The sequence below is a fragment of the Cygnus olor genome, chromosome 2 (assembly GCF_009769625.2).
Source record: "Cygnus olor isolate bCygOlo1 chromosome 2, bCygOlo1.pri.v2, whole genome shotgun sequence".
In the NCBI taxonomy this organism is placed as follows: domain Eukaryota; kingdom Metazoa; phylum Chordata; class Aves; order Anseriformes; family Anatidae; genus Cygnus; species Cygnus olor.
In genome coordinates this window covers 46,831,739-46,853,244 of record NC_049170.1, presented here as the reverse complement: position 1 = coordinate 46,853,244, position 21,506 = coordinate 46,831,739, and the positions used below count along the sequence as shown (strand labels likewise).

Sequence of the window (21,506 nt, the reverse complement as noted above, 5' to 3'; positions counted from 1 at the left end):
ACTGACTCCCTTTTTTTGATGTGGTTCTGGCACATTTTAAGCAGTCTCACTCTGCTTCTTTTGGCAAGAGCTTTAAACATTTGGTTGTAGAAGGGGAAAAAAGACTTTTTTTTTTGCAAACCTTCAAATAAGAATAGGAGACTATCAGGCTCTGCTTTTATATGCTATTGTATATCCAATATCTGATATTAGACGGATTTATCAGTTTGGAAGATTAAGATAAATTCCCTTTTTTTTTTTTTTTTTTTTCCTTTCAAATCACAAATGACTAGGTAATATGGTCTGTTGTGTCTTACCTTCTGAAAAAGACTGTTTTGGCCATACAGCTCCAAATGGCCCATGAACTGCAAGCTGCAACTGAAGATTGCCGATCTGAGGGAGACTGTCTCTGAGCTAACACGAGCAAAATATTTCAGTCTCTTAGAGGCTGTGTGTGCCCACACTGACATAATCAGCAAGCTTCACAATAGCATCTTGAGAGAAGCCACATTACTGATGTTAAATGCTATAGCTTTGGCTCCTCTGTCTGAATATCTTGACTAACTATCTCCAAAATTCAACTTTTCACATATTTCTGTATCCCTTACAGTAGTCATTCCAAGTGCTTTTCAAGGGGTGGTAAGAGATATAAGTCCTTTCTTCTAAACCTGTTTCTTCTTGTTTGGATTCAGGCTGTTGACAGTTGATTTGAATCTGTATCATCCTAAATAGCATAGTGTTGAACAGCATGGTTACAGCAATCATCCTTTCCTATTCCTCAACCCTTCTTCCCCAGCTCTTTCAAAAGCCCTTTCCAGGAGACTTGGCATTATCAAGAGCAAGAAGTTCATTCGGCTTTTGCATTCACAGAGCCTTTCATCTTGGAGTGGAGGGCCTGGATTTTATAGGGCTCGTCCTAATAGGTGTGTCATATAAAGATACCTCTTTGACTTCTGAGCTAAACATCTTTAACCACCAATATGATTTTAGGATGATAACATTAGTAGTAATAATACCTTCACTTCAGCAGGGGGCATTATTTCATGTCGCTTGGTCTTGAACACACTTATTTCCGTAGAGACTTGCTTGCCTTATATCATGGACCATAAGCACTACCATACAACTTGAAGTGCAAGTGCATCAGACTTTGCTGAGTTGTATGGCTAGATTTCTGTTATTCACTGAAGTTTCACTACATTTTATTCTGAAATTTTAAAAATGGGAGGCACGAAGAGATTATCTGGTAGTAATTTAATCCTTTCACTTTTGCTGGAAGATTTGTACTTTTTCCCTCTTCAGTTACTTTTAAAGGATTAGTAATTTTTAAATATGCTCTGCCTCTCCCCTTCCTCTTTCCCCAGTGGGACCTGAATCTGTTTTTTGGTATCTCATGGGAAAGCCATTTGACTCTGGTCACCTTTTGCTTGTACATTCAATGGTGACTGTTATTTCTTCTGAAAAGTGTACAGAAATACAAGATCAAAAGCCAGAAAGCTTCACCCTCCCTGATCTTTTTCTGCAGCAAGGCTCTCTACAAATCCTATATTCCTTCCCGAGTTTTCTCTAAGTTAACACAGTGGGGACAGTATATTGAAAAATGCTTTATTTCTAGTAAGTAACACCTTACCTGTGTGGCTTAGAGGAAAATGCAAGTCCCTTTTTTATAACTATTTTTATAGATTGGGATCCATTTAAAATATATTTAATGAATCTGTTATCCCTTAATTCTTCATGCAAAATACCAGTTAGCAATAATAGCTGAATAATATGTATGCATACTTTTTTTTTCTACTTGGAGCATCCACATATTATCTTGTTGTAACTATACAACCTCTTTACACTGCATATTGATGATCTTTCTAGTCATCTGTGTTTCTCTTTCACTCTTTTATCTGTTTCTGTTATCTTCTGTATCTCATAACCTTAATAAAAAATAAATACTAGCAAGCATAATCTTTGTCTGCTTGCTTAATGTGCTAGTCAGATAGCAACAAGGAGCTACATGATCTGTAATGGGCTATGAAGTCATGTTGCGTGCTTACAGGAGTCTGTGTTTAATTCATATGCACACTTTATTCTTTAGGGTTCTGCTGTTTCCAGAAGAATAATCTTCTGTGGATTTACTCTGAATCCTTTATTGTTACAACACCTGCTCATAGTTCTTTTTTAAATAAAAAATGCAAACAAAGCTGTGTTTGCTCATATGACAATTTACCATTGGCAATGTATTTTTTTCAAGGGGTAGAAATACTGACCATGTGTTAAACAGTTAACGGGAAGTATTTTGGTTATCTAAATAATCATGACCCATTTTTTAAACTGTCAAGTAAATATAAAAATATAAAAGTATATGTGAAATATATATAGCACATTTTATGGATATTCTAGCAACATTTTAACTGTCATTTAGATAGATTTCTTTGATAAAAGTATAATGCATGGCATTATTAAAAACTGATGGCATTATTATTATTCAAATTGTTGTCTGTGCATTTAAGATGTTTTAAGCTAAAACATTTAGTTTCTATGGTTACCCAGCTGAATCTGTAGGCAGATTCATTGGAAAAATCTATCTGTAAATGTTAGTATGTTCTGCGTGTACCTGGAAATTGCTATTAGTGTGTTCTTTTTTAAGGCACAGTCAACTGAGTCCTCAAATCCAAATCTGTAAGGTTAGTCTTTGCACAGCACTTGTTCTTCCTAAATTGATTCAATACAGTATATATTTTCAGGTTTTATTGATTTTTTTTGATTTTTAAAAACCCCAAATATTTTTTTTGAATTATTCAAAAATCATCCAAGTTAGCAGATTTTTTTCAACAAAACAAAATAGAGGCAACTATGAAACTTCAAGTTTTATCTTAAATCATCTCCCTTTTTTTGCACAGCATTGAGATAGTACATGTACATTTAAGTTAAATACAGGGAAAATGGACAAGGTCCACAAAGTTCTGCCAAAACTCTAAGTTAAGGTTTCATTTAGATAAATAGTAGTAGTCTTTGTTAATTATTTATTTTGTAAAGGCATTTGGAAACAAATCCTCACATTCTGTGAGTGTGGGAACTTTGACGTTTAGCATCATACTGACTCTGTAAAGGCAAAACAACAAACAATTCCACCAGTTCTTCTCCAGCTGTTTTCTGGGTTTGTGCTGCTTCTGACAGGTCCTTTGGTCTGAACATAGTAGAGATTTTTACATAATCATCTTTTTCTTGATTTTTGTTTTCTATTTTATTTGTGAGCTATTAAGGAGAAAGGTTACTTTTTTACCCTGTAATGAAACTGAAGTACTGCATTTTAGTATGTTAAGAATCTTGACAGTGCTTTGGATTTCATAGTGTGAGGTAATGCCTCATCATTATGAGGAGAATAGAAATGCTAGCTCCTTGGGTCTTCATGCTTTATGTGTGATTTTTCACTTCCCACATTTGGGGTCTAGCTCATAGTTGTCTTCTTCCAACAAAATGGGCCAGATAAAACTCTGAAACTCTTCCTCCTGAATCATATTGAAAGCTCTTTTCTGGATGGCAACCAAGAGCTTTGTCCCTACCGCTTTCTTAGCACTTCATTATAATAAAGAAATCATACCTGTTTTGTCAGCTTGGCAAGACAGGAAAATGTTTGTGGATTTCTAGACCAGGGTGATTTTTTCATCCTGGTATAAATGCAGCATATCATTTGGTGCTACAGTAGTATAAATTTAATTTCTTTTTGGTATAATATTAATCAAAACAGTGAAAGCTGAGCGCTACTAAAAGTGATAACAAATATTTTTGAGAGCTTTTATATTTACAGAATCAATTAATATTTTTTTCCCAAAGGTATGCTTTGCTATACTGGAAAGGGAATATTTTGTCTTGGGTAATTGCTACTATGAGAACAACTGTGGAGAACTCCAGAAAAGAACACCGTGTTTACTTTTTGCTTTTGAGATGTCATTTATTTGCCTCAGTTACACGTAGTCAAACCAGAGCCATTTGTTGACCATAAATTATAGAGAAAGGGAAAGACCGCTGACAGCTCAGACAGTTACAGGGAAGAATTTGAAGCACAGGCAATATCTGTGTTATTGCTCCTTCTTTATATATGTTTTCAGTATACTTCACACATGGGAAATAAGAGTCAAGAGTGACCTATGACAGTACAGACAGCAACTACTGAAGGTAAAAAACAAAACCAAAAAAACAACACCAGAACAAGAAGAGATTAAAAACTCCTAGCAGAAGCTGTACCACGTAATCACAGTTGGAACTATGCAATATAATGCAAAATAAAATAGTGGGCAGTCTAACTTTGATTTCCTGTACTTCAGTTAGTATATTAAATTTTATTAAATGATTTTGTGGAATCTTTAGTTTATATTTGGTTGCTCTTTTGGAAGCTTGATCAAATAAACTGAAGAATTTAATTTTAATCCAAACAGATCTTGAATATTTCTTTGACTCTTCCTTAAAAGCAATGCTTATGCTTTTAATTTTTTGTTCTTTAATTGAATGCTTTTGAAATAAAACCTTTTGCTGACCTTTTTATTTTATTCTAGTTACACTGCAAATTTGTCCAACTTCATTCAAGTGAATTCATTGGTAGTAGAATAAATGTTTGGCTCTATAGCTTTAGATGTTTCATTTTATTGCATTTACTACCATAGAGAAGTTGAAATACTCTTATTCAGTAAGAAATCAGTGGCAGGCATTACCCATTAAAAATTGTATTTCCCAAAGTTGGAGACTGAATTTTTTAGGTGTTCCTGTTTGAACTACAAGCAGGGGAACTTTTGGTGTGAGATACTGTTGGGAAATTATAAAACACCACTGTTCTTTGGTTTTATGTACTTTCTTTTGTCTGAAGATTGCTAAGAAAAAGTTGTTTCTCTGTAAATCTTCAACAGACTAAACAGTTGGATATGTGAAATTAGTCATCCACTTTCAGGTTACATTATTTCTAGTTTCAGACCTGGTCATCATTATCTGTGATGAATTTACAGCAAATTCATCTTGATTTTGTGCGTCTCTGATCATGTGCTGACTTTCATCTTCTAGCTATGCCAGAATTTTCTAGCTGTTTTGAAAGAGTAAAACAGTCCTGTGGAACATCAGTTTATCCTGAATCTTCAACTTCTCCAGCACTTAAGTCAAACTTCCATAAAGGTGTAGGAGCCTTGAAGACATTTTCAGCCCTGAATGTAGCTTTGATTTCTCTAGCTTTTTTTCCTGTGTCTGTCGATCTTCAGATCTGGAAGACTGTCAAAATGTATTTATGCTTGCGCTGGTTTCGCACAGACGGCCAACTAAACCATCACACCGCTCTCACTCCCTCTCCTCTAAGGAAGACAGGGGCGAGAAAATATGACAGGAAAAAAAAGGCTCACTGGTTGAGATGAGGCTAATATAATTAAAGGAAAAACAAAGTGGGGAAAAAACATCAAAAAAAGTAAAGGCCTCACAGAAGCAAAGAGAGAGAAAGCAATTATTCTCTACTTTCCATCACTGAGCGATGTTTGGCCACATCCCAGGAAGCAGGGCCTCAGCATGCGTAGTGGTTGTTTGAGAGGACGGATGTCTTTATAGCGAGAGCCCCAACCCTCCTTCCCCTTCCACAGCTTTTATTGCCGAGTGTGATGCCATTTGGTGCGGAATATCCCCGTGGTAGGGGGAAAGTTAACTCCATCCCAGCCAGATCCAGTACAATGCTTTACCTTGACTATTTCTGCCTTGTGCTTAATTAAGACAGGAGTAATTTCTCTTGTGATTAGATGCATGCATTTGAAGTTCTTTTGTGTCTTCCCAAGCCATAAAAAATGAAAGTATTCCATGTAGAAACAGGCTCTGCTACCTAATATTTCCAAGTTTCTCACCACTGAGTCATTAACAGAAATTCAAAAATGGAGTTCATTTGATAGGTTTATCACTCTCTACTTTCTGGATTGTAACGCTGTCTTTGTTCTTCATACATGGCAGAATCCAACGTGTTTTTATTTTTGTTTATTTCCCTGTACGCTGGGAATTCTCTTGTGTCTCCTGTTGATTGTTTTTTCTGTGCTACCTAGTTAACAAACCTTGTGGCACAGGTGACTAGGACTTATGTGCATGCCTTTGGAAGTCAGAATTTTTGTTTAAGGAATCATGTCAGTGATTGCAAAAGGATAATTGGCAGAAAATTCATCAGACTAACTTAACAATTCAGAAGATGTTTTACCAAACATGTCAGTGATTTTACAAAAAGAACATGGAAGCAAAATTCATGGAGTTAATATTTAACTTTTCAAAATGTAGTCTATACTATTCAGGAACTTTTTTGCTGGCTTAGGTCAGCTTCAATTCAAAAAGTTTCACATACCCAGACAGGCTACATATGCCTTTTTAAAATTACTGATAGTTTTAATGTAAATTTGTAGAGTTACGGTTTTGCAGAGTGTAATGCTGTTGGATTTAAGGATGAAAAGTGTTCACTTTCCCTCAAGCAGTTTTTAAAAAACTCCTCATTTGCACAGAATGTAAATTTTTACATTTGAATATAGAAGTACGTTACTGTGTGTAAGAATTAATGCTCCTTTCTACTTCTGCATTAGTGAGTATCCTAGGTTAGTTTACAGCAACCATTACAATGACATATGTATACATCCTATATACGTTTTTTCTTATATTGCACTACAGACAGTGTTCATGTTTTGCAGGTTGCTGGTTTTCTGCTTTATTTGTCATTTGTAGCCTGGACAAGAAACCAAAGCAGTGTGCTGTGTACAAAGAGCAGGGAATTATACTTCCATGTTGAATTTATTTTAAAAAAATTAATCACACTGTACTACTGTTCATGTACACATTAAGATGTGAAGGGTTTGTGTTTCTATACTCTGCTAGGCTGTGTCATCATATGGAATAAGTTCCGTTATTTTCATTCAGGTGAAGCAAATTTGGCTCTTACATACCGTATTTAGCTGTGTGAAGCAATTCATTGTTAAGAGAAGAATTGGACTCAGACAAACTATAGCCTGTAACTCCTAATCAGGCCAGCTAACTAGAGTTAAAATCATTATCACACTGGTATTAAGGATCTTGATGTATTAATCCTGCAGTGAAAAAAAACATCTAGGCAGTTTTTCTGGCAAGCAATTATAGCCTGTTTCAGCAGAGCACACGCACACTTAAATGCGTCTGCCAGCAAGAATGCGATGTAGATTAGGATGGATATCCAAGCAGAGATTTTATAAAAATCTGCTAATGTGTCCAGCCGGTTCTCTCTGTATTGGCCCAATTTCATACTTTATAAATTGCATAAAATGCTTCCAAAGAATGTATCCAAGTATTGTATATATATCCAGTTATTTCTTATTTTTTGGTAGATATATTTGTATGTGGATTATTCACAGCAGATAAAGCTCAGTATTCTCTGGATCACTTAAATTTATGAGAATAATGAGATTTTGGGATTCTCTGTGATATAGTACACTCACAGTTGTGAACTAAAACTCATTAAAATTACTGTATGATTGAAAACTTCCAAAACCTTACCATTCTTTTATTTATAAATCATCAGAGAAGGAATTTGATTCTTAAAGATGTAGAAAGCAATATTAATCCCAAGTGCTGGTGTAATATTACGATTTATGAAGCATATGTCATTTATTTTACTTTGAGTGATAGATATACAACAGAACAGTAACTAGAAAATAATCCTTTTAATACATTTTACGCAACTCACTTTGAAAATATTTCCAAATGTACTTAAAATATAACAGTTGAAAACAGATGAATTATATATTCGGTAATTATCGAACTTCCAACTATTTAATTTGAGCAGAATGTAATAGGTCCTGTCCATCTTTGCAGGTTGTTAGCAGTTAATGAGATAATAAAGAGCTTGGATGTTTGATGTTGGAGTCACAGCTAATGGAAAAATTATTCAACATGTTGCCTTATTCTTGGATTTTAACTGTAATTGTTCGCCATCTGTCCAAGTGACTCATGCCTCTGGCTGTACTTCTGCCAAAGTAAAGATTTTGGACAGTCATGGAGTATTCATAACAGAAATGTGAAATGTTACGAAGTGAAAATTGAGATGAGCTTTGAGCTATCCAGCACGTTGTACCTCTTCTCCTTTAATTTTTTATAGATTTCTTTTACTAAAAGCATATTGGCTTTAGGCAAATGTTAGTTGGAATAGTCCATCATGCTTCTGTGCCATACATTAGAAAACACATTAATATATGGATATATCTCTTGCTGAGTGTAAATAAACATAGAAAGTTATAGGTATGGCTGTTAGATGTTCTGGCTAATGAAGGAGCAAACAATTTTTTCTGCACTGCGTATTTCAAAGCTGTTGTAATACACTCACATTTTGAATTTAACGTGAATCCTTATTGTTATGACTTCGTTTCTTTTTTTTATACAATTATATCAGCTGAAAATCCCACTTAGTTTTAGAGGCATGGTCGTGCTTGGTAAAATATCAGTAAGAAACACAAAAAGTGGATAGGCAGTTGAAAACTAGCTTGCCATTTTGAGTCAGAGCTGGAAAATTTTAGGATATGTAAATGTCTTTTGTCTGACTGCCATCTCCAGGCTATTGTTTAGAACAACTAATCCAATTGTAGGCTTCATAACTGCAAGCACATCTCTTATTTATCAGTAGTCTTGTTCAGCTCATTAAGTAACTTATACTTCGTACAGTTCATATCCATTAGGAATATTTTTTATGGTTATTTTTATCCAGGGGTTTTGTTCTGTGTTTAAGGTTTAGTCTGTTCAAAAGCACAGCCTCTTTTAATAACACTAGGATATTGGTTGAAGTCATTGTACCTCTCTCTTGTGCCATGTTAATTTTATTCTCAAAGATGATTTTATTTTCAAAGATGAATTTGAAGCAGCAGCAGTATAAAAATACCTCTTCCTATCTTTGACCAACACCTTATTGTTTTGCTGTTAGTTACAACTAAACCCATAGTATTAATTTATGTGCGTTGTATAAAAGCATTTGTACAAAAGCCGAACATCCTAACTATTTCTTTTATTGCATCAGGCTATGTTTGATGCTTTGTCTGATCTCCCTGAATGGTATGGTATAAAAGAAATGCAAGCAAATTGGATAGGTGACTGCGTTGGATGTTCCCTTGACTTCTTGCTGAAGGTGAGTCCGAAATTTCAACACTGCTGTCTTGGCTGGGTTAAATGCAATTCCTGAAATGCATAATGTGACAGGTTTTCAGATCTAAAAAGCGTAAAACCTACTAAAAGTTAGAGTTATATGTTCATGCCTGGACCTGCATTGATTTCTGAAGAACATTTGTGTGTTGGGGTGATACTCCCTGCTGTCCTTCTTAGAAAAGCAGTTCTGTGTTCAAGTGCAAAACTGGATGCAAATCGGCTATGTGTATTTGTGCAAAAATACATACCAGCTAATAAGCATTCCTGGAAGCCAGGATATTTAAGGGAGCAGTACCATGGGCAGTATCAAGTGGTACTGTACAAATCAGCTGGGTTCTGACTATGCTTTAGCTCCTCTCTGCACAGCACCTTCTCCATCGGACCCAGGCTGACATCAGTCATGCCGCTTTAGTTAGGTCTTGTTTATTAAATACGGTAAAATGATAAAAAACAGAAAATTAGGTGGTAATAGACCTACAGAGAAGTCTGGATAGAAAGAAAGCAGTGGAAGAAAAGAGGAACCTTAAGAAAATTGTAATTATCCAGAGAACAGTGGGAAAATCTGAAGTCCTTCAGATTTTCAGAGGCCCTAATGGAATTTCAGCCCTTTTGCTTCTAAGTTTTATTGTTTTCATTTACTCTGGTCTAACACTTTAAAAATGACTTATTTTAAAATGCTAGATTTCTGGGAACCTCAAATTGAGACAGTTTGAACTTTCTTCGTACCTCTGAATTGCACATTGCTAAAAAGGTATATTTTTGAGGTTAAGTTGTTTTAATCAATTGTTTCTGAAAACATGTATCATTCTTGCTGTAGAAGAATCTCCTTCTAAGAACCTCACACAATCCACAGTTAATTGACATAGAATATGGAGCCTATCGATAGTTTCAGGTAGTAATTTCATAAGCAGCCCCCCATGTTTATTACTCATGTTTTATGTCCAGTTGTTTTAATCTTGTGACACCTTTTCCAGCTTCTATAAATTTACTCTTGTACATAAGTTGAAGCATTTACTTCATGAGAGAAGTGTGATAGAAAGCCCAGTAGCTGAGAAAATCGAAAATTCACTTTAGAGTTTAAAGGTAGCATCTGATTTAGGTGGGCTTGGCTATTGCCATTCCTTGAAATCAGAGCACTGTATATTAGAAGTGAATAGAAGGATTCTGAGTTACTTAACCAGGGACTGAATGTGGCTCAGTAGTACAATGAAATATTACATATGATTTTACTTTATTTATTTATGTTTGGATAGATTATAAAGCAACTTTCTCAAAGTCTTAAAAGTAAATTTTGTCAAAATTTGATTCTGGAAACTCCCTGTAGTGAGAATGTGTCCAGCTTTGATATTTAGAATTATATATGTCTATAGGGTGGTGTAGATCTGTTAATTGTGTAAGTAGGAAAATAAATGTAAAACCACTGCACTTCTAATGGAGGAAAAAAATTAATCAGGGATATTTTCTGCTTTTTTTCAGGTTAATGGTGAAGTAACAGAGGAGAAGCTAGCAGCTTACACCTATACGCCTGAAGCCATTTATGGAGCTTCCCATTTATGTGTTTTACCGACTCACAGACTACTGCATGGGAATAGCAGTCTGAAGGAAGTCTTTCAGAGGGAGTTCATCCCAGGGAAAGGTGATATTTTTCTCATTCTGCACTTCGTTGTAAAAGAGTATCAATTTTCAAGAATGATCTTCAGAAAATGTGTGTCCAGCTAGGCATGAACTGTTCCTGTTAAGAAGGAACATTTCCTTTTGATCCTTTGTATATGTCAAAAAGTATCATACCAGCCTGTCCTGACTTCAGATACAGTAACAGTAGTTACGTTAGAATTTTTGCCTTTTATAATGGCTGTAAAACTTCACATATATCAAACTATTGGAACAGGTTCTTGTTTCCTCATATAATAGAAATGAATACTCGAACTCTGACTTACGTGAGCCCATTGGCCACATAGCCATTACCACTATATGGTAATTTGTCATTAGCACAGAGTGTGGAACCAGCTCTTGCACTAACAGTCATTTTCCTCTCGCAGGGAACATAAAGAGGACAACAGATAATTAATACATAGCAAAGTGGATCGTCAATATATAGCAAAATAATACTCTGCCATGGAGATCCTCATTTAATACAAGATTCTAATGGAGTAAATTCAGAGTAGCCTTATGGTAGGTCCTGGCCTGTACAGAGAATACAAATAAGTGGTAATTTTTTTCTTTAATTAGTGTTAATTGGTTTCTTAAAGGTGCCTACCATGCACTCTGTCTGTACTCTACATCCTTGGCTTAACATTTTTTGTTGTTTGGAAAATGTAAAAATCACAAGAATAAATACAAAGTATATTGAATATGTTATGTTTCCACCTCAGGCTCGTGTTCAATATTTATTCTTTTCTAAAATGTGGCTAAAAATCTGGTTTCATTGTCTCCATAACATCCAATGTCAACAGCAAATGAAGCAGGAATCTTGTGGGAAATAGTTGTGGTTGCAAAGAACCTGCTTTATTTTGAGGTGTTTCATTTCTATAACCTTAATAACATTTGCTTGGTAGCAGGAAAAATGGGGCTTGAATGTGTGGAGTATGTAGAGTCCTTGTCTCAGAGCTGAGCAAAGCTTGGAGAATTTTTGTTAAGGAATATAGGAACAAATTTTTAATTCATACAATTCAGAAAAACAAAGCACTAACCACAGAAATGCACTTTTGTGTGCATTCATGTATGTGCCTGAATCTTTGTTGAATCTTTGTGCTTTAAGCCAAACCACACAACTGCAAAACTTGTTTTTAGTGTGGACAGCAGTATATTTTTGATATTAGTTTTACATGGAAATATTTGAAAGGCTTTTTTTTGTTTCTGTTAGCAGTAAACTTCACCTTTTGGTTCAGCTCCATTAAGAAACTTTCAGATTAATGACAGCAATAAAACATTCAAAAAGAGGCTTTAAAGTGGAAACAGTTCCAGAATCATAACTCTACTATTGCTACTTGTAAATGTACTTACATACATACTTCAGTTGAACTTGGCTGATATTTTGTACTGTTCCCTGAGCACTTCAAAGGCACAGATTGGTATTTTCCAAAGAAGAGAACGTGAAAGAAAAGAATTCTTACATGGACTTTCAGGTTTGCGTTTCAGACGTGTTATTTAATAAGGGTCAACAATGGCATTGAAGTCAAAAGAAACGTAAGATGGCCTTGAATAGACCATATTTCCATCATTAACTAGATCAAAAATAAATAAATAAATCATCAATAACATTATAAAATAATTTCTTTTTATTGTTATTGTTTTCTTTGCAACCAGTGTAGTTTTGTAACTCCCTTTCTTCACCGTGTTCTAATTTAGATAATTAAGATGGTATGTATTTATTCAAGGGAGAAAAAAGGATGTAGTATGGCAAAGTAACTTAAAGTTCTTATAGCTGTACTCTTAGAGTAAAGCTCTGTATTTTATCAGAGCTATATCTCTATATTATATCAGAGCTATTATCATTTAAATAGAAGTGAGCAACCAGTTTTCAGGCATTCTTTTTTTTTTGCCTAGAAAAATTTATGTTAATCTAGAATCTGGTAAGTCTTCTTCTAAGTCACCTTCTAAGTGTGATATGTCTGAGATTTGACCCTTACATTGTTCATTAGCTCATTATAATACCAGACATACATTGTTTTACATTTGTAACTGTAGTATCATTTCTTTACAGCTATTATAATAATGATGTGAGCAAAAGAAAGAGCATCTTCATAAGCTGGAGAATTACTATTTTGGGTTCCAGCATAAAATCAAAATTATTGCTGGGTGGGAGAGAGGTTATTTTTAAAAACTGTCTGCCCTACCCACTCTGCTTCCTGTTCACAAGGCTTTTTTCTTAGTTGCTTTTAAAAAGTGAGATTATTCATTTTGTACCTTTTTTTAAATAGAGGAAGAAAGCTAAGTGCAATGGTTTGAACAGGAGAAATTTTCTCTAGAATATGTATATCTCAGAGACCTGAAATTTGAAAAAGTAGTAAAGTAAATAAGTGTATAGTTTGTTTTTAAAAGGCTGATGAGATAAAGTAGCCCTGTTCTTTAGAATGCTGTTATTTTATTTAAGGCAGACTTTATGTAAGCCTCAGACTCTCCACAGCTTTCCACAAAGGTGGGCGAAAGGAAACTCTCAGTGGTCTGTATTATAATTATCATATGGAGAGTCATATTCCTGAAACACTGATTCGGTACCTCATCCGTGCAAATTAAGAATAAATTTCATCTACTGTATGTGAGCCTCTAAAAATAGGTCTTAAAAATGGAGGCCTTTTATACTTTCACTGACCACTGAAGGTCCCAAGATCCTATTTATCAAGGGCAGGCACTGTACTGCAGAACGTTTGACTAAATAAGTTTGCTTTCTTTACTGCTGCATCACATGATATGCAGTGTTAATGCACATGACGGAGTTTCAAAAGCATCAGTTCTTTACATAGTAGTTTGGAAGCTGCTTTTAGCTTTAAAAGCACTAAAAAATATCAAGAAACAGGTCCAAATTGAGATCTGGATTTTGAATCTTCAAAACTCGGGATGTACAAGTTAGATTTTCTTCTTACCAGGACACCAAAGTAACACAGTCAATTTCAGTTTATCACAGTCCTCATCCTTGATTTTCTTCCTCTGACTCCCCTTTCCTGTGAACATTTGGTTCCAAGATATTTTCTGTAGGCCAATCTCTAATATCAACATGAATATTCTGTTTGGAAATCAATTGGTTATTTAGATTTTCTTTTTACATTGGTCAGTGATGCATAGTCCTTCTATAAGAAAGCAAGTCATAAGCATAGTATATAAGCTTCCCTTCAGATTCATCTAAATAACTGAATGTTGTGCTTAATTTTGGAATAATGTCTGTGTGTATGTAATGTCTGTGAGTATGTATTAGAGTCAATTCATACAACTTTTCAGCAAGCCTGCATTTTGATCAAGGATTTTTTTTTATTGTAGTCCACATCTTACTCAGGTTTTATTCAAGTGTTTGTTATAAAAATGTTTTCTAATCATGAAAATTTATCAGTCATGTCAGACTTACTGAGGATTTTAATACCTGTGAACTTTTTAGAAATGTGATTACGTTTTTTATCTTTCTTATTTAAACAAAATTGTAATATAAATTTAATGTATAAGATGAACTGAGTTTTAACAGTAAGTAGTGTTCTTAGCATATATTCTGTCATATTTTACTTATTGTGATCATTTGTTTTCAGACTCACTCACTTCAGTGACAGCTGTGAATTTGCTTACCAATCAAGAGATTCCCATAGTAATCTCAGCAACAACAAGTTTTGAGAATTTTCTTGATACTAAAATAGGTATGTGACAATTATCGTGGAAGTAGAGTAGTATAGTTTTCAGCTGCTGTGTTGGAGCACCAGATACTTTTGTGATAAATCTTTGATCATTGCAGTTCCCTTCTGGACTTTGGAACTCTGTTCTTCATTACTGTTCTTCATTAATGAAGAAGGAAGGGAAAAGTAGCTATGTAGAATCTGTCTGGGGGAGAGGTTTACAGGATGATGCATTTTAATGGAAATATTATAAAATTAGTTCATTTAATGAGCTAAATATGAGGATCTGCATATCTCAAGAGGATTGATTACCTACAGTGCATGCATATTTGGCTCTTACCATCCTTAATCAAAACAGAACTGTACCATTGTTTGACAAAAACATCTTGCAAATAACTGACTTTTTTTTATATGCTTACATAGATGATATGCATAGTTAAAGAGAAATGTTTCAGACAGGTTTAGGTTTCCCCCAGTAAAGATCCAAAATTTCCAAGTTTGACTTTTATCTGATATTTGTGTTGAGATAGGAAACTAATTCAGAGTAGGCAGTAACCCTGTTCAGGTAGTCTTGGACAGTTGTCTTATACCCTTTAGCTCTAAAGGAAGTATTCCCATAAGTTTAGGCCCCTAATTTAGGACTGAGGAGGTTCCATAAACAGAGGAGGAAGGACATTGCTAGTGGATAATCTGAATCATCTGAAATGGGCTTCTGTTCTCAAAGCTGTCCCATGAAGCAGCCTATCTTGTTCCTTTCCTGTACAGGGAGCCTAGCGCTTCAACCTGGGCAGGTAGGTACATACATGATGTGGCAGTCCTTCTAAGTAAAAAATTTAAATTGCACTAACTTTTAATAGTTATGTCCATCTTTTTTCTGCAAGCTTTATCATCATCAGTAGTACACACCAAGCTTTTTGTTTACTGTTTTTGCTGTGGTTTCATCTTAGCTGAAATAAACAGGCAACGTTCTGTGCTAGTACTAACGGGATATGATTCTTTCCTACCTCTTCACACACACACACACACACCCTGCCATTGCACTACCTTCCTTATTCCTTAACTCCCATTTGTTTTCTCCCTTTTGTTTTCACTTCTTTCCCACTCTGCAGCTGCTACATCATCCTCTACACCACTGCCAGTGGTGGCTTTTCCTGCACAGCAACTGAACTGAATAAAACTAGCTGACTGTGGAGAACTACTTAGGTGTCTGTGACATGCTACTAAATGCTGCTTTTACTGAGAATGTTGTGCAAAAGTATCTTGGATGACCCTCATAAGGCTGATTGAAATTATCCTCTTAGGCTGTATACCTTCCTTATCACATGCCCGCATCTTACACTTTAGAAGTGAATCTGTTTTTGAAAACCAGAACCTCCCCTTGTGCCAAATAATTGAGATACCTAGTCTTATTTTTCATTAAAAGCTTCCAGCTTGTTAACTGGCATGTACCTTGGCCTTATGTCTGTTGGAAGTATCCCAGATCTTCCCAGGAAGTTCTGGATGTCAGCTGTTGAGCTTTGTGAAAGTACTTTATAGCAACATCTTTTCAACAGAAGGAAGACCAGAAAGTGGGGTCCTCTTTTTTCCATTTGTAGAACATATTGTGAAGCCACCTGTTGTAGACTGCAGGGCTCTTTGACAAATTAAGATTCAGACTTTACACTATAATTGAGCCCTTAAATTGTGAGAGCATACATCTGCTGAAAAGATTAAATAGTGATTTTGTATTTTGTTAGTTAGGAAGTTACTTGTCATAGGGGAGTTTTGCTTGGTTTTCTTTAGTTTTCTGCTTCTGAATTTCCACGTATTGACAGAGTTTATGAATTTACCATAGCAGGCAATTCACTGCTTGATCAAAGATGCTTGTTAAGCTGGTTTTGAATAAAGTAGTTTGTGTATTAATAATTTGAATGTGCTTAGCAATATTTTGAGAATTATTACAATTTTCACCAACCTGATGTTTGCATTGAATTTTTTGGAATAAGCTTCTTTACCTTTTAAAGATGACAGTCATTGTGCAAGATCGTTGAAAATATTAAAGAAATTATCACCAAGAGGAAAAAATATGCAGTAGGACGTATCTCAGTGTGGAAATAATACATCTGATACTAACCGATTTATTCTGAAATAACATAGAAATAATAAAGTTAAGAAATTTCTTAACGCACCATGAAAGGTAGACCTCCAAATCAGGAAAAATTTGTCTTTTAAAATACATGCAGCAAAATCAGAGGGAAAAAGTCATCATCTATCAATATGAATGAGAAATATTTAAAGATAACATGTCATTTTGTGATGCTGGTAAATTGCTATAATAAAAAGAAGTTTTATGTGAGTTAGAGAAACTTGTGTTCAAATTGTAAGACTGTCCCCTGAATAAGAAGATGGAAAGAAAAGATTGCACCAGGGGCCTTAAATACCGGGACTTCTAGGAATTACTTTAACAGTGGTCGGAAGTGCTCTCACTAGCTATATTCTGAGTAGAAAACTGATGTTACTCAAATTGTTTCCCTGAGATAAACTAATCATGTCTTTCGTAATAAGTTAAAGGATAGTAATGTTGGGGACTATTGAGTTATGGTACATTTTAATAAGCTATGAAATCAGAAAGAGATTAAATGTACTATTGAAACAAGAGGACTGTTTAACCTGTTTGTTTCGTATTTTTGTCATGTTAGCAAATTGAATTTAATTTTTTATTACTTAAATACATATTTATGTTATATATAATTAATATAATTGTATTTAAAATGCATTATTTGTCTAAATTGTATAGCTTTATTTTTAGGCTTTTTCTAAACCATCTCATTTTCAGCTTGTTCTGAGGTAAGACATTGATTAACATTTAGTTTACTGAGAAAATGTGTCTAAAATTATTGCTGCTTGAATTTCACTGCTTAAAGAACAGGAAAACATTTTTTATTTTTCTTACATTTTTAAACCGTTTTGGACAAACATAAATTGTTAAAAAGAGCACTTCATAGAAATAAAAAGTTTTATCCCCAAACTGGTGATTGATATCCATGTTAGTCAATAGCATATTTTTTTTTCCCTAGGAATTCCTAGTACTAGTGCAGAAGATGCTGCAATAGCTAAGAATCTGGGCATTTCTTTCACTGAAGTCATTGAAACATTGCCAAACGGTTTGGAGAAAGTCATTAATTCTGGAGAGGTGGGTATGCAAGTATGGAGTTCTTTCTAACTTACAGTAACAATGCAGGCTGTTTTCATGAGCATCCCAAATACTTTGCCTGATTAAAGGGATTTTTTTTTATTTTTTTTAATATTTTTAAGACTCAAACTGGGTGTATGCAACCAAATTTTTGAGAGGAATTTAATCATAAAAGCACAGAATCACAGAATGGTTTAGGTTGGAAAACACCATAAATATCACCTAGTTCCAACGACCCTGCCATGGGCAGGGACACCTCCCACACGACCAGGTTGCCCAAAGCCCCATCCAACCTGGCCTTGAACACCTCCAGGAATGGGGCATCCACAGCTTCTCTGGCAACCTGCACCAGTGCTTCACCACCCTCACAGTGAAGAATTTCTTCTGAATTTCTAATGTAAATCTACCCTTTTTTAGCTTAAAGCCATTACCACTTGTCCTCTCACTACACTCCCTGATAGAGTCCCCCTTCAACTTTCCTGTAGTTCCCCTTTAGGTACTAGAAGGCCACTGTAAGGTTTCCCCGCAGCCTTCTCTTCTCCAGCCTGAACAACCCCAAATCTCTCAGCCTCTTTTCGTAGCAGAGGTGCCCTCTGATCACCCACATAGCCCTCCTCTGGGCCAACAGGTCCATGTCCTTCTTATGGTGGGGGTCCCAAGCTGAACGCGGTGCTCAAGGTGGGCTCTCACAAGAGCAGAATAGAGCAGAAGAATCACCTCCCTTGACCTTCTGTAGCAATAAAATGATTTTTTTTCCTTTTGTGCATGAGTGGAAGATGCAGAATTGATCTCAGTTTTATAATAGAAACTGAATAACTGATCCCATGTTAAAAGCTGGTTCTTATTTTTCATCATCTGAATAGATTTTTAAGCTAAACACTTTTTCTGTGTATTAATTGAAATGTGGTGTAAGCTTTCTGGTAACATACCTGCATGAAGTGACATGGAAATCTTATTTTTAAATCCAGTGTATATGGTGTTATAGCTCTTGAGAAGATGCATTTGGTAGAACATGCACTTTGTGTCTACTCTTACATGAAAGGTAGGGTCTAAATGGTTAAGGTGTATGTGAAAGTAAAAAATAGAATAACCCAAAATGAATACAGAAGAAAGAAAGATGGTTTACCATTCACGTTTCCTCAGTCTCCACCTTGTGTTGGTGAAATTCTGGAAGTTTCAGCATAAAGCTGTTGATTAAGATATCAGCAGAAAATGCGAAGAGCTGCCAATAAAGGCTGAAGGGGTCTACAGAGCTCTTTCCTAGCGTATTTCTTTTTGGGACATCAAGAACATTGTCATTTGAACAAGAGGGTTTAAATGAATCAAGTAACTGGTATGTGAATAGCCTCTTGGATAGGAAGATGTTAAGAAATGGGAAGATTATACGAGGCTCCTAAACATTGTCTCTCTGAAACCGCATTTGTGAATTTTTGTGTGTTCTTGCATTTTCCCTGATAGAAAGTATGAATTTTTCTTTCTTCTGATTCTTTTTTTTCTAATCAGTTCACAGGAATGACTCGGCAGGAGGCTTTAAAAGCTCTTACCCAGCAGGCCAAAAATAAAGGAATAGGTGGAGACCTAACGAGTGACAAATTAAAAGACTGGTTAATATCTCGACAGCGGTACTGGGGAACACCTATTCCTGTCATTCACTGTCAGACATGTGGCACTGTCCCTGTGCCTTTTGAAGATTTACCTGTGGTGCTGCCTAGTGTAACCACTTTCACAGGGAAGGGAGCTTCACCTTTAGAAACTGTTCCAGAATGGGTGAACTGTGCCTGTCCAAGGTAAGAAAATGTAGCATTTACTGCAGGCTGAGAGAGATCAATTTTGTACTTGCATGTTCTGTGTGCTCTTTCCATAAGTGTTGACAACTGACCACTCGGAGACAGGACACTATTCCATCAGGATATTTAGTCTGACCCAGTGTAGGGTTTTTTGTTTGTTTGTTTTGTTTTGTTTTGTTTTTCATTATATACTCCATAAAACTCCTTATTTGCAATACAGACACCCACTGCTGCTGCTTCATAAACAAGCTGAAGCAAAGCTTACTGATCTGAAGTTGGAGGAATGAAAACAGGGAAAACGGAATTATTTCCTCACTGCCCTCCCTTTCTTAACAGTATTTTTCACTTTATTTACTGCAAGAATTTTAATTACTTTTCACCAGCAGTGTTCATACAAAGCTTATGATGTTTACTGAAATATTTCCTTTTGGTAAGGAAACTAATATTGTGTTCATTTTCTTAACAATAGTCCAACAATAAAGTGTCGCCTCAGCTATATTGTTCTTGATCATGAAGAATCACATTCACTGTACATTTCAGATGACAGCATTATAGTTCAGATTGAAGGAGGTAGTAAGTATATGCATCTTGGCAATGTTGCAATCTTTATTGTTAGTAGCCCAGCTGTTAAAAAAATGAAACAGCTCAAATTAAGTAGCAAGAGATAAGTCATGAAAATCAGGTGTCTGATCTTGGGGACTGCTTAGATACTGTGTACTCTGGAGTGTGCATACAGCTTCTGCAGAAAGAACTGGTAGAACGTGAGTTATCCCAGAGTAGTTTTTCATCAGCAGTGTAATGCAATACTGCTGCTAACAGACTGACTAAATGGGAGGTACATTGTCAGGCTGCCAGGCAAGAGAACCAGACTTATAAATGGACATAGGGCTCTCATTGACAATGCAGCAGTTTTGTAACAAGCCACTTTATTTTAACATTTCCAGGATAGCATATCAGTGTGGTTTTCATTTCTAATTAGGTAGTTTAGGCAAAGCAGTTCTGTGGTTCTCTGGAAGCATGTATTTTGATCTTTGTTGATAACATATATTTTAAATAAAACACACATTTACTTTCATGTTTCTGCCTAGAAAATTTCTTCTTAGATATGCCTATTTAAATTACATGTAGTAACATATTTTAAAGTGTGATGCTTGCTAAGATCTTCAGGTTTAGTAAAGTCCGCAGGAATGCTCTGGTCTAAAATTGCTAATTTTAACTGAAATTTTTTTCTGATTTTATTGAAAGCTACTGTCTACAATCCTGGCTTCTTACTGACCTTAATTCAGAAATAATTTTATTGCTTACTGTGCTACAATGTACTTTTGATGTATATGAAATCGATATTGTTTCTGTATAGTTGTTGTGGCTGACATACTTTAAAGTTAATCAAGGGCATTTGTTTAATCAGAAATAACGGCATACAGGATCAGTTCTTAGCTTAGAACATGAGAGTTTGCTGAAAATAACTTTATTATTATTATTATCACGTTTATTTGGCTTTTTTATTTTCACTTACTTGATGTTGTCTTCAATATTGATCATCCATATGTCTGCTACAATTTCAAATCCTTTGAGCTATTGCCTTTGTGTGCAAAGTCTTCCTACCCCCCATTTTTCCTTGCTCTGAAAAGTTATGTCATTCCTTCCTTTAGTCCTTCTCTCCCATAATGAACTTTTTTTCATTAGTTGCATTTAATATCTAGAATTAATAAGGAAAGCAAGATGGAAAGATATGAAGGTCTGTGAGTACTCAGATTTGAGCTACAATAATGTTAGCAATCATAAATGGAAAGAGATGCCTAAGTTATTCATTGTTACACAAGTTCAGGTAATTGTGTTAGTTGTCTGAATATCGTCTAATCAAATTACAGTATTGTGCCTGTTACATAAATTTTGAAAGATGTTCATGCTGTCTCTGTGTTAGCGAGCCATGTCCATTTAGAGTACGAGCAACAGCAGAGGCATGAAGCAGATATAATTATGGTTCAATGACTATAAAGTATTCTTGCTTTTCAATGTTTCTGTATAATGCAGTTTTATGTTGGCCAAGTCTGCTTATATGTGAAATTTAGTAAAACGGTTATTCTGTATTAAAAACAAAACAAATAC

General features: G+C 35.2%; 1 protein-coding gene and 1 long non-coding RNA gene across 7 annotated transcripts in view; one reads left to right on the top strand and one right to left on the bottom strand.

Moving 5' to 3' along the window:
* The window catches only part of LARS2 (leucyl-tRNA synthetase 2, mitochondrial), a 93,155-nt gene that overhangs the window by 35,731 nt on the left and 35,918 nt on the right, over positions 1 to 21,506 (top strand). For all 5 annotated transcript variants that reach the window (XR_005817138.1, XM_040548428.1, XM_040548426.1 and 2 more), the window contains exons 8-12: positions 8,999 to 9,106; positions 10,600 to 10,759; positions 14,358 to 14,462; positions 17,495 to 17,610; positions 19,114 to 19,397. Coding sequence is in view for 4 of the 5 variants with exons in the window: in XM_040548428.1 (XP_040404362.1) it covers positions 8,999 to 9,106; positions 10,600 to 10,759; positions 14,358 to 14,462; positions 17,495 to 17,610; positions 19,114 to 19,397 (773 nt within the window). In the remaining variant the exon portion in view is untranslated. The remainder of the gene's footprint in view (positions 1 to 8,998; positions 9,107 to 10,599; positions 10,760 to 14,357; positions 14,463 to 17,494; positions 17,611 to 19,113; positions 19,398 to 21,506) is intronic.
* On the bottom strand, positions 10,766 to 21,129 carry LOC121065574. Of its 2 annotated transcripts, XR_005817156.1 has the most exons (4): positions 20,914 to 21,129; positions 16,607 to 16,686; positions 14,530 to 14,643; positions 10,766 to 11,740 (listed from the first exon to the last, which is right to left on the bottom strand). It is a non-coding gene; the product is annotated as an uncharacterized LOC121065574 (long non-coding RNA). The 2 variants fall into 2 exon arrangements; XR_005817155.1 differs by lacking the exon at positions 10,766 to 11,740 and having other exon boundaries at positions 14,481 to 14,643.